We start from the raw sequence: 17492 nt of genomic DNA on the forward strand, positions 1-17492 counted from the left end.
TGAAACAGATGTTTTCTTTAAAAAAAATCCAATACTAGAGTGTTTTTTCAGCAATAGACTTCACAGGCATGTTTTGGGGACCTCTGAGAGCAATATAAACTTGCCTTAAAAGGGTAAAATATTTAAGGTCCCAGAGTCTGGAGGAAGATCAGAGGGACCAAGAATCCAAGGTGCTTGAAGTCCAGTATTTTCAGTTTCCACAGTCAGTGGTGGTTTGAGGTGCCATGTCATCTGCTGCTGTTGGTCTGCTGGTCTTTATCAATTCCAGAGTCGGCGCTGTCGGCTGTCTACCAGGAGACTTTAGAGCACCTCATGCTTTCATCTGCTGAGAAGCTTTATGGAGATATTAATATCTCTTTTTTACTGTGTTTGATTCTGACCTGAACCCCATAGAGAATCTCTGGACAATTGTAAACCAGAAGATGAGGGACAACAGACTCAACGATCCAGATGACCTGAAGGCCACTGTCAGAGCAACCTGGGCTCAATAACACCCAAGCAGGGCCACAGATTGATGGCTCAATGCCACGCTACATTGATGCAAACATTCATGCAAAAGAAGCCAGTGGATTTCTTTTCTGTAATCATCAAGATTAAAACAAAGAAAATGCTTGAAATATTTCACTTTGTGTGGGATAAATCTCTCGAGCATTATATTAAATTAGGATTAAAAAGGACTTTTCATGAGATTCCAATTTTTCTGAGACGAACCTGTATACCCACTTCTGTAGGCACCACTGGTTCTAAAAGTCAGTATAAAGATAACATGATTGAATGTTCAAGATCTGAGCTCATGCAAGGCCCCTGGTTCTTTATTTCTGAAGGTTTTTTAACAATCCGGTCAAAACATGAGACCTGAAGGTTTGGGTTTTTAATCACTCTGGAAACGTATATGATACTTGTTTATTTACCATTGATCCCTCCCTGCCAGGATTTCCTCTCACTCCCATTGGTCCACTTTCACCCTGCAAGAACAAAATGGATTCAGTTTTTGTGTGAAAAGATGTTTAAATGTACCGATTTTCGTGTTAACACCAACCATGTCCCCTTTCTGACCAGGAGGAGAGTTGCTGCCCGGTGGACCCTGAAAAAAGATCAACGGATAAAAAATATTAATTTTCATTATGACTTTATCTTCAATCAGTCTGCAAAGCAAGCACTAAAGGTTTGAAGCCAGCCTTTAGCACCAGACGTGTGGTTTCTACAAACAACACATTAACCCTACAGAGGCTGTACAATCACTGCACCATCACACAGAGCAGAGGCAAACAGGAAATAGCAGCTCGGCATTCATTATGGGAGCATCACTTAAACTGACTTCAGGGATGAACACAGCACGCTCTAGTGATGGACCTCTGCAAATAACTTTGCAACATAAGGTACATGATAAACTTTAGCTGTTATGCCATGTTAACGTGATCTCAATTGATTTACCTGACTTCCTGGAGGTCCTGGTAAGCCCACCACTCCTCTTAAACCAGACGGTCCCTGTGAGAAATACAGTGAGGTTAAAAGAGCTGAGTTTACATCAACATTAGTGGCCTAAATAGGTGATTTTAGAGACGTACTGCAGGGCCTCTGCGACCCCTTGGACCAGTTGGACCCTGATCTCCCTGCAAAGGAGAGAGCAGAAACTCTGTAAATGAAATACATTTGTGTTTTAATTTGCTGACTTAAACTGTGCGGCAGCTTTTGTGACTTTACCTCAGACCCATTCAGTCCTGGTGGTCCAATTCCCCCAGTGGCCCCCGGTGCACCCTGCAAGATTTAGAATAAAAATGAGCCTTTCTTCCTAACTCAAAATCAACTAAACCAACCGTTTGTCTGAAGTAAGCAGATAACTTATTGACTACTTACTGCTGGTCCTGGAGGACCCCTCATTCCATCATGTCCACAATCTCCCTGATTATAACAGTCAAATAAAATCAGTGACACATTTCAGAGAGGAGCGCAGAAAAATAATCAAGGCCGTGTAGAGTAAGAAACATTATACCTTTGGCCCTGGAGGTCCAGGAAGCCCCTTTAAGCCTCTTTTACCCGCAGGACCCTGGAAAGAAAAATTATTATTATACTGAATTTGTTTGTTAGAAAATCATAATTTTGATTTTTTCCACAGAAAAATAAAAAATCCTAGCAAAAGAAGATGTCTAACTGGAGGTCAAAATATCTTGTTTTTTGTATCCATACATCTTCTTCTGCTTATATGAGGTTGGGTCGCTGTGACGTTAAGTTGAGTAAGTCGACACAGATGTCCCGCTCTCCAGTAACATTTTCCAATATCTTCTGAGGGCTTCCATGTCTTTATGGATATTGCTTTGTGCACTGGTGCACAGTCATGTTGGAACAGGAAGGGGCCATCCCCAAACTGTTCTCACAAAGTTGGGAGCATGGAATTGTCCAAAAGCTCTTGGTATGCTGAAGCATTCAGAATTCCTTTCACTGGAACTAAGGGGCCAAGCCCAGCTCCTGAAAAATAAGCCCACACCATAATCCCCCCTCCACCAAACTTTACACTTGGCACAGCGTAGTCACGTAGTACCGTTCTCCTGGCAACTGCCAAACCCAGACTCGTCCATCAGATTGCCAGATGGAGAAGCATGATTGATCACTCCAGAGAACGCGTCTCCACTGCTCTAGAGTCCAGTGGCAGGATGCTTCACACCACTGCATCCAACGCTTTGAATTGCACTTGGTGATGTATGGCTTGGACGCAGCTGCTCAGCCATGGAAATCCATTCCATGAAGCTCCCTATGCACTGTTCTTGAGCTAATCTGAAGGCCACATGAAGTTTGGAGGTCTGTGATTGACTCTGCAGAAAGTTGGTCACCTCTGCACCACTATGCGCCTCAGCATCCAAGTGAATATTCTTGGCAATATAGCGTATAATCCCTCAGGCAAGTTCTGGGTGTGCCCCGGGGTCTCCTCTCAGTTGAATGTGCCCAGAGAACCTCCATAGGGAGGTGGCCAGGAGACACCCTGATAGATACCTGAACAACCTCAGCTGACTCCATTCGGTGTGAAGAAACAGAACCCCATATTCCTGCAGGGACACGACCCCTGAGATGACCCCCCTAAAGGACACGATCATAAGCCTTCTCCAAGTCCATTAAACACATGTCGGCATGATGAGCAAACTCCCATGCTCTCTCATGAAAGCCCTGCAAGAGTAAAGAGCTGGTCTACTGTCCCACAACCAGGTTAGAATCCACTTTGTTCCTCCTGAATCCGAGGTTCAACAATCAGCCAGAGCCTCCTTCCAGCACCCTCGAGTAAACTTTCCCCAGGAGGCTGAGTAGTGTAATGCCCTGAAAATTGGAGTACACCTTCTGGTTCACCACTCATCTGATACTGTCCCAGAGCTCTATGCAAAATGATGAGGCGTGTCAGCCATGACAGCCTAACAGTGTCCACAGCCTTCAGCATCTCAGGTCAAATCACATCTACATATGGCACGCTCCACTGGGACCTGTATGACCTCCTCAGTGACCTCTGCCAAGGTCATTTATAGATGGGCCTTCCCCTGGATCCTCAGACTCTCTTATTCTTCTTATTCTAATCAAAATTCCCCTGACACATCAAAATTTGCACGGTATTTCAAGTCATAACAACCCAAAATAAGTCCTGAGTGGCTCTTAGGAAGTAAAAATGAAACAAGCTCAATGATAGTAGTTAAGATGATGGTGTAATTACTTATTTTTTCACTTGAAATGAGACAAATTCACTTGCTAAGACTTTAGTTTTTGCAGTGCATGACATTAAATACGAACAGAAGAGCGCTACATCAAACAAAAACACACAATTAAGTTCAAAGACAAAGAAATTATAATTTTAAAAGGACTATTAAAACTCCAACATACAGGACTCAGAGAATGGGAATGAGATATTAAAATTTACAAAAGTCATTTTGTTCTCCACTTATTAATACAGGTTGATCCCATCCTAATTCTGCACAATAAATACAAAAAACAATCTTTTAGATCAAATTTGCACTTTCACAATGGACGAATGACAAAGATCTGAATTAGGTAGACACCTGCCTGAGACACTTTGTGCTGACGGAGCCGTAGCTCGACAAATACATTGAATAAAATAGTCATTTTTTTGAACATAAGATAAAATTAACTGACAGAAAAAAGCACTATTCATAACTTTTTAACGATCGCCTTTTTTATAAAAGGACTAAAAAAAGCCACACAGGCCATAAAACACAAAACTACCACTCTAAATTACAGAAATGTTGATTTGCATGTAACAAGTATTACCCGTGAACCTCTGTGAGTGCTGAATTTACCCAGGATTTTTTTTCTTTGCAAACTTCAGACATGGTCATCACACAGAATTTAAAATGCAGAAATCCCATATGATTATTATAAATGATCAGATGTCCCTAGGTAATACTAATCCCATGTAAATAGGGTTCAAGAGTCAAATTTTCATGACTAGTAAACTGATCAGCATGTAAAATCTTCGCAGAGTTTCTTTAACTGGTCTTGAAAAGTCGTCACACTTACAGAAAGTCCAACAGGTCCGTCTTCTCCTGGATCCCCTTTTGATCCCTGGAGGGCAGACAGACAACATGCATATGAAGTCCAGTTTTCATGACATATATTCATCTAATATATGATTGTTATTCGTGGAAAATTTAGTATATTCAAACCTGAAACCTATGACTGGTACCAAAAATAAAAGTCTTTGTCCAGATTACTCATTTTTCATTTTTTAGCCATTTTGGCTGAGTTACTTTCCATGGCATGATTCTGTTGTTTAAAAAAATCGTACATTTTTGCCAAAAAGGTGCATAGATTCGTCTGGATTTAAATCTTAGCCTGTGTTAAAAACTATGTCAAATAGTCCATACAGCTGCCTGATAAAGCAAACATTTTCTGGGTAAGGTTCCTCCTGGACTTGGACTTGTTTGGGCTTGGCTCGGCTTTACCGCTGCAATTGGACATTTGAAATCATTCATATTTCTCCACTGTGTAGATCAGAGACATCACTATTTTCATCAGTGTATTTCAAATCAATCTAAGTATTGATAGATTAAATATATGACTAAATTTATCCTAACTTTACAGTTTGACTGGTTGGATTGGTTCCAAAGAAATAACGACTACAGTGTGAGAACTTTTTACGCCAAAACTGAACACAAAACTGTTTTCCAGTATTCATCAACTTGGACTGATTAAACCCCAAAATATATGAAAATGTAAAACCTTGGTTCAATAAAATCAGAATCACTATTTGATTAACATTGTTAGCTGCAGGTTAGTTCTACAAAAATAGTAAAAATACTAATTATTAAATAATTATAATAACGACAGCAACAACAATAATAATAATAATAATAATAATAATAATAATAATAATAATAATTCTTATAATGAGTATCATTATTATTGTTATTTTTTTTTATTCATTGCAGCCTTTCATAGCTCTTTATGTGATGTTACAAGGCAAAGTAAAGACAAGAAAAATAAATAAGGAACAAAAATATATTAATTATTTAAATATGAATTAATTTTTTTAACATGGATACCATTGACCTACAACTCTATATGTTGTTTGTCAGAAGGAAACCAATCAGACTGAACAATTTTGAAAATATGATTTTTAAACATAAATCTAGAAGTTACAAAGTTAGATTTCAAGTTTGGGTCATGAATTCTGGACACTCTTTCAGGCCACTAGAGGGTGATATAGCAAACATCTTTTGTATACTCAGCTCCCATAAAGGAAGACACAGCAGATGATGCTCACAGAAGCATGTTACCATACTGACCTTTTCCCCTGCTTCTCCTCTGTCTCCACCTGGTCCAGGCTCACCTTTAAAGCCCTGTAGGGCCAGACAAAGAGGAAGACGAATGTCTGTCTTCTTAGCTCTTATTCAGTATATCAGTGCATTTACAGAGCAGCCATGTGGTCAGTGAGCAGTGCCTTGATGCAAATATTTCTATGCATATCTATATCTGCTTATGATGTATATAACCTTCAGCAAAGACAGTCTTCTACAGAGGCAGTGGTTGTTCAAAGTGACCAATGATCCAAATGTGAGCAGACAAGGTAATGCATCAGATTGTGGTTTCTTATTTACTTATAGCTCACTATTAACCTGGCATGCCAGATGGATTTGTTTTGCACGTTTATCTAGAAAACCACTAATACACAGTGTCTGGGAAAGGAGAGAGCCTTTGAAAAAACATCAGAGGGTGATTGGATGAAAGCTCTGTCTGTCACATCTTTATGGGCCAATCAGAGCAACAAAACACATGATGTAGTTGCCAGCAAGCTGCGTCTGCGCCCCTACCAAAGGAGTGAACTTAGAGCTGCATAACAAGAATCATGGTGACTGTAGACATGTCAGTACACAACTTTTGTGGTTTTTGAAAAGAAAACAACTCACTGCTGTTCTTTCTTCTTCCTTCAAAAAAGAAATGTTGTCAAGTTCTGATAAAACTAGCGCTTTAGCAGCATCTACGCTAATGTCTTCCGCCATAACGGCACCTGTCTCTTGTTGCTACTTGCTTACGTCACGACTCTGCCCCTCAACCCTGATTGGTCCTGTCACTTTCTAACCGGGCCCAAACAGTTCAGACAGGAGCTTTGCAAGATGGATTCGCCAGTGAGAAACACGGAAATGGGCGTATCCATCTGTTTTGCAAGGTTAGCCCACTATTTACTATTGTGTTCCTTTTCAACAGTTGTGTTGACTACTGAGGTGCCTTACTGACATGTTTGACCAAAGAAGACCAACTAAAATCAAGTATTCGGTGGTTAAGGGGGGCATAGGAGGGAATCATTCCCATAGTTTCACAACAATTTTCACTAAATAAATTTGAGTGGTTGAAAAATCCCCTTTAAGAGGTAGTGGTGGATCCTAATGCTGTACCAGTTGAGAACCACTGATCTAGACCAACTTTAAAGAAAAGTGTGCTACAATGTTTGTCTCACTGCTTACTGGTTCCTCGATTTGCATGAACTCACCTCATCCCCTCGCTCTCCCAGTGGAGCAGCTTCACCTTTAAAACCTCTCGGACCCTGAAGAGAGTGATCAAGTGTTACCAAATATCCAGGGCTGTTGGAACATGATTAATCACTGAACTTCCAATGTTACTCAAGATCATCGCAGTTTTGATCATAACATTTGTGAACCAAATGAAGTCAAAGAGATGCATTTAATGATGTTGACTTTAAGATTGATCATTTAACCCTTCAAGCCCTTAACATTTTGTTGTACCTAGACTTTTTGTCTTAAAAAGTGTCATCAACATCCTTTTTGTTATGGGACTATAAAGACACTAAAGATTATTTTTCTCTGCGCTCATTTGGACGATTTTAGTATGTGATTTGGCCTGCTAATAGTTACTTTTTTGTAACTAATCCACTAGACTTAGAAGAATTAGCATTAATTATATGCAGACGCTACAACATCAACAGTCAGGCGCACTTTGTGTTTCCACAGGCTGAGTGCCACATTAGCGGTTTTGCCCTTAGATCATCAACATCACAATGACAGAGTGAGCCAGAAAAAAGAAGAAGACAAAGAACATTTTTAGAGGGAACTTTCTTGTGTGAAGACATGCAGAAAAACGCACGCAATAATAATTGCAGGTCCATTTAGAGCTGTAAAGTTCTAACTTCTCTCCTTTCCTTTTCATTCCTAATGGCTGTCCCTGACAACGGACATTGGTGCAACATCAGAATCGCACGACTGCAAAGAACCCATAGGATTGCTGTGATTTAATAAATGTAATGTGTTTATTTAAGAGCCTTACTCTCATTGTGATAAAAATGATAACACCAATGATCCTCACATAAATCAAATCAAAGTCTTAAGAATTTTTCACCTTCAGTCCAGGTAGACCTGGTGGCCCTTGACGCCCATCCACTCCTTGACTGCCATTCCTGCCCCATCTGCCGGGGTTTCCAGGAATACCCTTTGGTCCAGGATAACCCTAAAATTTCCACACAAGCACACATGCATTCTTGAACATTTGGAGAAAATTTCAGGACAGGATGCCCCTCAAATCTTCCTGACTTCTTGATCATGTATACACGGCAGGAGACTTCCACTGTCACTGGATTAGTCATAGTGAGAAAATAATGTTTTTTTCACACATGCAGCTCACTAAAACAACCGCTGACATTTTCAGGAGTTTTGTGCATGTGTGAAAACACAATCAGGAACACACAGGAGGAAAACATTTACCATCTCCCCTCTCTGTCCTGGTGTCCCTCTGCCCCCTGAATCTCCAGGAATACCCTGAAACATGAGGACATTTTAATGATTAAATTTTAAAGAAATGAAAAATCAAAGAAGCGTCAACCAAGACAAAAAACAAAGATGGCAGCAAAAAATTAAAGCACAAAAAGAATAAAATGAATGTTAAACTTACAGGAAGTCCAGGTTTGCCCATTTCACCCATCAATCCTGGTGGACCAGGCATCACCTAAAAAGCACAGGAATTGTAGATCAATGACTTAATCTGATTTGGTATCTTAGAGCCAAATTCAATGTAGAAAGACTCACCGGCCAGCCAACTCGAAGCATCTGATAGACTGATGACCTCTGAAAAAAAAATATATATATATATCAATAAAAGATAAAAATTGCTGCAGATGGTAGGATGTATGTGTTCAGCAATAACATGGAAAAATAAAAATCAAAAATAGTAGCAATCTGGTCATTTTAAAAAGTTAGCTATCAGTACAAGTATAGCTACCGCCGTTCTCCTTAAATGACGTTGATTGGTTCTAACAGTGTTCGGCTCGGCACAAGCGCTGTGGATCAGAGCTTCTCAAGATAGATTTGCCTGATGACAGACATGCAGTCCAGCATTTCCAACTTCTTTGCAAGGTTAGAAGTTTGGCATAACCAGGACTCTTCCGAGAGCTGGTCAACTGGCCCAACTGAGATGGGGATAGGAATTAGTAAGAGAGGTGACCAAGAACCTGATGGTCACTCTCCAGAAATCCTGTGAGGAGATGGAAAAAAGTTCCAAATGACAACCATCACTGCAGTCCTCCACTGATCTGGGCTTTGTGGAAAAGTGGCTTGATGGAAGACTCTCCTCAGTGCAAAACACATGAATCGTGCAGTTCCTTTGACCTCATATGGCTTGTTTTTTGTTCTGATATGCATTGCCGGCTGTGAGGCCATCTATAGAGAGGTGTGTGCCTTTCCAAATCATGTCCAGTCAGTTCAATTTACCACAAGTGGACTGCAATCAAGGTGTGGAAACATCTCAGCAAAAATGCAGAGAAATGGGAGAAACCTCAGCTAAATTTCAAGTGTTGCAAATAATCTAAATACGTATGTCAAAATGACATTTCAGTTTTTTTATTTCAATAAAAAGTACTGAGGTTAGATCAATGAAAAATGAAGAATTTAAAGGACTGTATCATTTGGCTGCAACATGAAAGAGTTGAAAAAGTGAAGAGTGTCTGAATACTTTCTCATTCTATTGTGGGTCTGTTGGGCCAGCCTAAAGCTCTACAAACTTTTACATACAGTCAATATAAACAGCAGATATTTTAGTTGTACAGCAGAAATGTTCATATCTGCTTATACAAACAAGTAATTTTTCATGGTTATACTTGTGAATACCTACAGTATATCATGCTGATTATATCACGCATCTCTAGACGGTACGTGTGACATCATGCATGCAAAGGTTCTACAGTAACAGTATAGCGCTGCAGAGAACATTGGAGCCTCAAAGACATCCATTCAAAGTGAAAGTGAACACATCACTGCGTTTACCCAGGCGGTGGGCTTACATCTCAGACTTTCTGCCTTGTTACACTTGAGGTTTAAAATGGAGCCAAGACTTCAGAGAATGTGACAAAGTGCTAAAAGGTCCACTCAGAGCATCTCGAGCGCTCTGATGGATGCTGAGTGAGTCAGCACAAAGCTCTCTGTCACTGCATTTAACTCCAGCACACAGGAGTCCTTCTGGTTCATTACACCACCCAGCTCTGCTGCTCTCGCTCGTATTTGTCTTGGCAGTGCAGCAGCAGCTTCGGTACGAGTGGAGGACTGCCAGGGCTGTCAGGGTGAAGCTGAGGCTGGCAGGGCGGCCCGGACCTCCCTACAGCCTCTGTGTCTCTCTGTGGACGGGGAGTCAGAGCAGGCAGTGTGCTCGGACTAAGCACACACTGAGGCCTTTCACAGCCAGCCTGACCCCGCTCAGTGTGCCAGGGCCTGACCCAGGACTGAGGTCTGGATGAGCTCCAGTTACAATGGCTGCTGATCCTTCAGCTCTTATTACGGTCTGAGAGAACACAGAGAGAGCTGTGGGCGTTTAAATGCACCATGGACACTCTGGGAGAGGATTACTCAGCCTTGCCTAAAAAAATAGATGCCAATTTCTCCCCATGTCATTGCCGTCTTTATAAAATCACTGCATGACCATATCGCCCTTTCAGAGGAATTTGACTTTGGAACATCACAACAGGAACATCGTTAACGTGTTTACACAGTTTAGACTGAATGTGGGTGTTGACTGGCATTTTGGAGGGATTTATTCCTCTCTTAGCATCCTTTCTAAAAAAAAAAAATGTTTGAATGCTTTGACTCCTCTGATGCTGAAGTTCATTAAAATAACAATGTCTCCTAAAACGGAGCAAATGATCCAATGGTCAGCTTTCTGATTATTCAATACAATCAAGAGGCATTAGTATCCAACAGTACCTATTCAGTTGTTCAGTAACATACAGGATCAGATGTTGAAGCTGAGACATTTTACCATTTCATAAAAACATATGAGCTCACTTTGAATTTGATGGCAGCAAAATGTCTCAGAAAAGTAGGGACAGGGCAATGTTTACCATTGTATAACATACCTTCTTCTTTAAAAAACAGTCTCTAAAGTCTGGGAAGTGAAGAGACCAACTGCTGGAGTTCTTGGAGAGGAATGTTGTTCCATTCTTGTCTGATGCAGGATTCTAGCTGCTCAAAAGTCCTGGGTCTTCTCTGTTGGATTTTCCTCTTTATGATCCCTTTATGATGTTTTGTTTTGGTGAAAGGTCCGAACAGCAGGCAAGTTCAGCACCTGGACTCTTCTATTGTAAAGCCATGCTGTTGTGATGGATCAATATAAACAGTCAAGGCCTTCCCTGAAAGAGATGTCTGGATGGGAGCATATATTGCTCTTATACCTCTATCTACTTTTCAGCATTGATGGTGCCTTTCCAGAAGCTGCCCACACCATAGGCACTGATGCAACCATACCATCAAAGATGCAGGCTTTTAACCTGTGCTGATAACAAGATGGATGGTCCTCTTTTCTGTAGTCCACAGGGAATGGGGGTCTGTGGTTTCCAAAAACAATTTGAATTTTTGATTAATATGACCACAGAGCAGTTTTCCATTTTGCCTCAGTTCGATTTGAATAAGCTTTGGGTCAGAGAAGATAGTGGATCGTGTTCACATATCGCTTCTTCTTGCATGATACAGCTTTAACTTGCAGTTGTGGATGGTACAGCCAGCTGTGTTGACAGACGATGATTTCTGGAAGTGTTTCTATGCCCATACAGTGATTTCCAGTAAAGAATCATGCCTGTTTTTGATGCAGTGGCCCCTGATGGCCACAAGATCTTGAGCATCAACTACCTACCTTCAGCCTCGTCACTTGTGCAGAGATTTCTCCAGACTGAATCTTTTGGTGATATTATGGACTGCAGCTTTTGTGACAGTAAAAAATAGCAATTTTACGTTGAGGCATGCTTTTCTTAAATCGTTCCACAATTTAGGACACAGTTTTTTTTTTCAGTTTGGTGAACCTCTGCCAACCTTTAATATGAGACAACCTACCTCTCCAAATTGCTCCTTTTATACCCAGTCTTGTTACTGGTCTGGTGCCAATTAACCTTAGTTGCAAAATTCTCTTCAAGCTGCTTTTATCATCAGTACCACTTACTTTTCCAGACTTTTGTCATCTTGTCCCTACCTTTTTGAGATGTGTTGCTGCCATCAAATACAAAATCAGCTTATATTTTTCATTAAATGGTAAAATGCCACAGTTTCAACAGCTGATATTTTGTCTTTATTCTATTGTGAATAATTTTTTTTAAGATTGAAAAATCATTGTTATCCCAACTTTCTTGGAAACTGGGTTGTAGTTTAACATTGAAACTGAATTTCTCTGATCAGGACAGTTTCCACAGCTTAGTTAAACTTTACATAGTAAGTATACCATGAATCTACATGTAAAATTGAGCTAATATGACTTAAAGTGGCTCAGTTTTTACAGTGTACAGCAACAGTCCTGGGATTAAAGTCATGGCTAATGAGGCCCTGGATAGTCTGTGGCACTGTCTACCATTCCTCACCTTATCGACTCTATCCAGTGTTCTCCTTCACAATAAAGGCATAAAATTGTAGCTGCTGCAAGTTGGTTGGTATATTTTAGACTTTACTTCATTAAACATGAGTTTATATTCAGAAAATGTGACTCATATTTCATAATAACTGCTTATAGTGTAAAAATAAAACTCCTATGAGAAAATAAAATAAGAAGAATGCATGCTGCTGAAACTGTGGCACCGACATCAATCATTATCCTGGTTTATGTGTCTGGTGGTCTGCAACAGTTTATAGAACAACTTCATTAACCTAACTGGGGGGTTTGTGGTATTAAGACAGGGTGGCATTAGCAGTCAGGAATAGACGGAGCGTGGTGAGGATGTTTTGGACGATGCTGTAAGACAACCTCAAGAGGATGATTTAGGTAAGAATTAAGCTGAAGCATCGTCAGTACTGCTGTCACAGCTCAGTCCGGGGCTCCCAGCAGCTCTGCCTGGTTGTAGCGTGGGTGTTTGTGTTTAAACATACCCTGAAAGTGGTCCAGTCTTCCTCAGTGTTCCTCCACAGATAGAGAGTGGGAAGTCCTGGAGATCCTGGAGGCCCTGGATCCCCTCTCCTTCCATCTAAACCTGCAGGACCTTGAAAGCCCTGGAAGAGATGATGCAAAAGAATTGGTAAAACAAAAAGAGAGACATAAAGTTTGTCAGCAGACAGAAGCATGGAGTGCTCTAAAATCTTTGCCTTATCTTCAATAATTGCAGCATGTCTGTCTGTAGTCCCCAGATTCTCCTACTGGTTAGGTTTTATTTTTATAAGAGCTATATGAGCAACACATACAGCATGCTTTATAACCTGGTAACTAAAGAAAGGGTTTATCCCCAAATTAAGTAAAATACATCAGAGGTGCCATGTTTGTTTGTCAGATCAAACTTTGCATCCATAATAACTATCCTTATATAGGTTGTTTGCAGTCTTGTGATCCTGATGACATACACATTTCAGATGGAGGGCAGAAAATGAACAAAACAGTAAGGAATCAGTGGAAATGAAGGAAAGTTAGAACATTAAAGCTCTAAATCAGTGATCTCAACATGTGGCGCTGGAACCACGTGGCTCTTTTATTTCCTAATTTGAAACATTATTCCCATTTTTGACACTTCTTTTTGACACTTTTGTCCTGTTTGTTGCAATTTTTTGCCCTTTTTGTTGCCTTTATTGCAACTTTTCACCCATTTAAGCTGCCTTTTGCAATTAAATGCCACTTATTCCCCATTGTCCCACTTTTTGATGAATTTTGCCCAATTTCCCAACTTTTTGCTGATTTTTGCCCATCTTAGTTTTTATTCACTTTTTACCACGTTTTTGCCACTTTTGGACCATTTTTGCCACCTGTAACTCATTTTGTTGCCACTTCTCACCCATTTTTGCCACCTTCTGCCCTTTCTTTGGCCACTTTTTCTCCCCATTTTTGCCACTTTTCCCTCAGTGTTTACCCCATTTTTCCTATTTTTGCCACTTCTCACCCATTTAAGCTGCCTGTTGCAATTAAATTCCATTTTTTGCCCATTTTCCCACATTTTTGTCTGATTTTTGGCCATTTTTCAAAACTTTTTTCAGATTTTTGCCACTTTCTGACATGTTTTTGCCACCTTTAACTTATTTTTTGGTCACATCTCACCCATTTTTGCCACATTCTGCCCTTTTCACAACTTTTTCTCCCAGTGTTTGCCATTTTTGACCACTTTTGCCACTTTTAAATTATTTTAATCACCACTTTTCACCACTTAGATTGGGGCTCTTGCAAATGAAATTTTCAAAACTTTGGCTCTTTGGTTGAGCAGGGTTGAGTAACACTGCTCTAAATGGTAAGTTTTTCTGGGGTGGTCTTACAGACCTGAGAGACAGGAGTCTAAGAGGCTAACTGCACCTTTTAAACAGCTCTTCTCACATGATTTTGATGGAAATACTGATATATTATTGAGTAATTAAACCGTGTGGAGTAAGCAATCGAGTAGTGATGTGTCGTTAAGGCACGAGCATGTAAAAGAAATGTCTCTTTAAAATGAACAACAGGAGCTGGCTCCCGTTTGAGATCTTCAATTTTTGTTGTATAATCTATATTTAAAAAGCCAAGCTGGTACCAAATAAGGAGCTGTTTATGAGCACAAAGATTGGCTCTAATTACTGAGCTGAGCCAAATGATCAGGATATCCAAAAAGAGATTGATTTCCAGTCAATTTGAGCGAGGCCTGAGCAACAGAAACACAAGAGAGATCCATGACAAATATCACTGGACCAAACAGAACCACTTCATGAAAATGAACCATATCCTCCTGAGACCTGAGCTTTTGTTTGGAGCATTTTTAGTTTCTCCCACTTATCTGGGAGAATTAGGACTTGATAAACTGAAACATCAGCCTAGTCTTAGAAAAGGAACTCCCTGGAAGTTTTCCCCTCCAAAACCCCAAAATTCTCTAAAATTTCTGTGAAAATTCTTAAGAATATTATACATAATTCTTTAAATATATTAAAGTACCACAAAAGTTCTTTTAAATAGTCCTCAAACCGTTCAGCAAATTATATCATAAAATTACAATTTTGCATAAAATCCTTCGTAAAATCATTAGAATTTTCAAGCAAACTCCCCCTAAAATTTCTTTGCAAATTCAAAAAAAAAAAAAAAAAAAATTACAATTTCATTCCTAAAAATTCCATGAAAATGACAGAATTGTCCAAACATCCAGACAAGTTCTCTTAAAATTTCCATGTCCGAAAACTTTAAAAGCAAATCCTTACACCCTAAGGTCCCAATCATATTGAAAAGAAAAGAAAGAAAAAACAAAACACAAAAAATTCAAGGCAAATTCTTCAAAACATCTAATGAAACTCTCCAAGATATACAAACATATCCCTGAATTTTTCATGACAAATGTTGATAATATCCAAGTTTATTTCATTAAATATCCAAACAGCAAATTATCCCAGCATTCAAAACAAATAACTTAAACTTCAATCAGCATTTTGGACATAATGTAAAAAATGCTAATTGCTAATATGCTAATGCAGTAATTATTATCTTGGTGTAGGAGAGCCAAAATGCGACGTCCTCATATGTGTGTGCAGGGCCTTATGAGGATATGAGAGGGTTGTCAGACTCTGCTCATCCAGGCTTTAGAAAGAGGCTTTTGATCCATGCCTGCTGCCTTTTCTATGTCTTTTAATGCTTCTTTTAACCTGAATGTGTCACTACTGCTGGGGCCCAATTGTAGCTTAATTTTGTTTCTTTACACTTTAAACAGCTGGAAACAGCACAAAACATGGCATTTTAATAGTGCTTCTCTATACAGAAATCACTTCCTGCCTCCATCTAGAGTTCTTCACTGTGATATGATGTCATCTGCAAGGAATCAATACATCACACCTCATGTTTTGTGCTTTATTTTATAGCTTTTAATCAATGCAAGTGTCGGCAAGTTTTCCATGACTGTTCCCAATCCCATGGCTTTTCTCTTGTCTTTATTGTGCTAATTTGTTGGATTGTTTTATAATTATCTAAAGTTAAGTATGTGTTCACATGAGGACAATTACAAAGACTAAAATGTAGGATACAGTAGGAAAATCCATTCATTCAATTTTCTACACGGTTGGAGCCTATCCCAGCTGTAATTGGGTAAGAGGTAGGGTACACTGGTCAACTAGGCATGCTCACATTGAAACTTCAAGCAAATTTAGAGTCACCAATTAACCTTACGTGCATGTCTTTGGTGGTGGGAGGAAGCCAGAGTACCCGGTGAGAACCCACGCATGCATGGGGAGAACACACAGAAAAGCCCTGACCGGGAGGCAAACAAGGAACCTTCTTGCTGTGAGGCAACAGCGCTAACCGTGCTGAGAATGCCCTGTGATTGGAAGTAGGAAGTAGCTACACACAGATTAGTTGGCTCCAACACTAATCTACTCCAGACACTTTCCAGTTTTAAATGGATGGACAGCTACATAGACTGATCCCTGCCCTGCCCATCAGTGTCTACACTGTTTGCTTTTATCAAAACAGAAAAACCATATAGTTTGACACATGAGGTGCAGCTGCAACTCAGAAATATGTTGATGTGCTGGAGTTGCCCTTATCAAGACAGTTAAGGAGGAGGTAAATGTTAACCCTTGTACCTACCATGACCTGCTCATCCACACAAATTGCTCACAGACATGAAGATCTATCAGGTCTGCCTGTGTTCTTTAACAACTGTTCGACCAGCTATTGAAGCTTGTTTAATCCAAAATGCAATGATTTCTGCAACAAAGTCCAAAAAAGGTTGGTTCATGTTCTTACTAAAGACAAACTGCACCTGAAATCCAAAAACGTGAACAGAGACCCATTTTTTCAAGGTATCTTGATAGAGATGTTTGGTCCTCACCAGGATTTGACTGACAGCTTTCACACCAGCACAAAAGGAACAGCAATAACTTAGCCAACAGCCTCAAGTTTGTTTATTCAGATATTTCTATAAGGATTTAAACAAATAGTGGACGGATACTTTAGCACATCTTACCTTGTCACCTTTAAATCCGATGAAGCCTTCTCTTCCAGTACATCCCTGTCAGTAAAACAGCATTGAGATATTTTAGCCCTCTGTTTACAAGTTCTGATCTGCACCCAGCCATTATCTACAGTATGATGGTCTGAGAAAGAAAAGTTCACTGTTTTCGATCCAGGAAACTATTAACGCTGTGTTCAAAGCACTCTCTAAACCCCGTAATTTTATGAGCTATGTAAAAACCAGTATGAGTCAATTACTCTTAGTTTGATGCAGCCACACTGCTAACAGAGAATAACCCAAACCTCCTCTTATAACCAAAATACAGGCCTGTTGTAGAGCGGTCATTGAGGAATTACATAACGAGCCACTCCTGGGAAACTTTCTGCACTCAAAGAAGAGAGATATTTTGGTACCAGTGTTGGAGATGTTTCTTGAGGTGAATTTAGATGTTTCTTTAAGGAGGGATTGTGGGTTTTTAGCTCTAGTTTTTTTATGTTTTAAGCTCCAGTAATCACTATTTATCATTGTCATCACTGAATGACTTCCAGGTAAGACGTAGTTTTCATTTCCTTTGGGAAAAATTAAGTAATTTGGTTGCAAAAAGGAGACATACTATTTCATTTGTTAATGCAGCGTCTGTTACAGAGCT

At 39.8% G+C, this 17492-nt stretch overlaps 1 protein-coding gene across 1 annotated transcript in view; it reads right to left on the reverse strand.

Moving 5' to 3' along the window:
- Positions 1 to 17492, reverse strand: part of si:dkey-61l1.4 (collagen alpha-1(I) chain) — an 89151-nt gene that overhangs the window by 38499 nt on the left and 33160 nt on the right. The window contains exons 5-17 of the mRNA XM_041787445.1: positions 12834 to 12953; positions 9971 to 10108; positions 8395 to 8448; positions 8208 to 8261; positions 7846 to 7953; positions 6983 to 7036; positions 5781 to 5834; positions 1994 to 2047; positions 1858 to 1902; positions 1705 to 1758; positions 1569 to 1613; positions 1435 to 1488; positions 1018 to 1084 (exon numbers count right to left, since the gene is read on the reverse strand). Of these exons, the coding sequence (XP_041643379.1) occupies positions 1018 to 1084; positions 1435 to 1488; positions 1569 to 1613; positions 1705 to 1758; positions 1858 to 1902; positions 1994 to 2047; positions 5781 to 5834; positions 6983 to 7036; positions 7846 to 7953; positions 8208 to 8261; positions 8395 to 8448; positions 9971 to 10108; positions 12834 to 12953 (901 nt within the window). The remainder of the gene's footprint in view (positions 1 to 1017; positions 1085 to 1434; positions 1489 to 1568; positions 1614 to 1704; positions 1759 to 1857; positions 1903 to 1993; positions 2048 to 5780; positions 5835 to 6982; positions 7037 to 7845; positions 7954 to 8207; positions 8262 to 8394; positions 8449 to 9970; positions 10109 to 12833; positions 12954 to 17492) is intronic.

Source organism: Cheilinus undulatus, linkage group 5 (assembly GCF_018320785.1).
Source record: "Cheilinus undulatus linkage group 5, ASM1832078v1, whole genome shotgun sequence".
NCBI classification, from domain to species: Eukaryota; Metazoa; Chordata; class Actinopteri; order Labriformes; family Labridae; genus Cheilinus; species Cheilinus undulatus.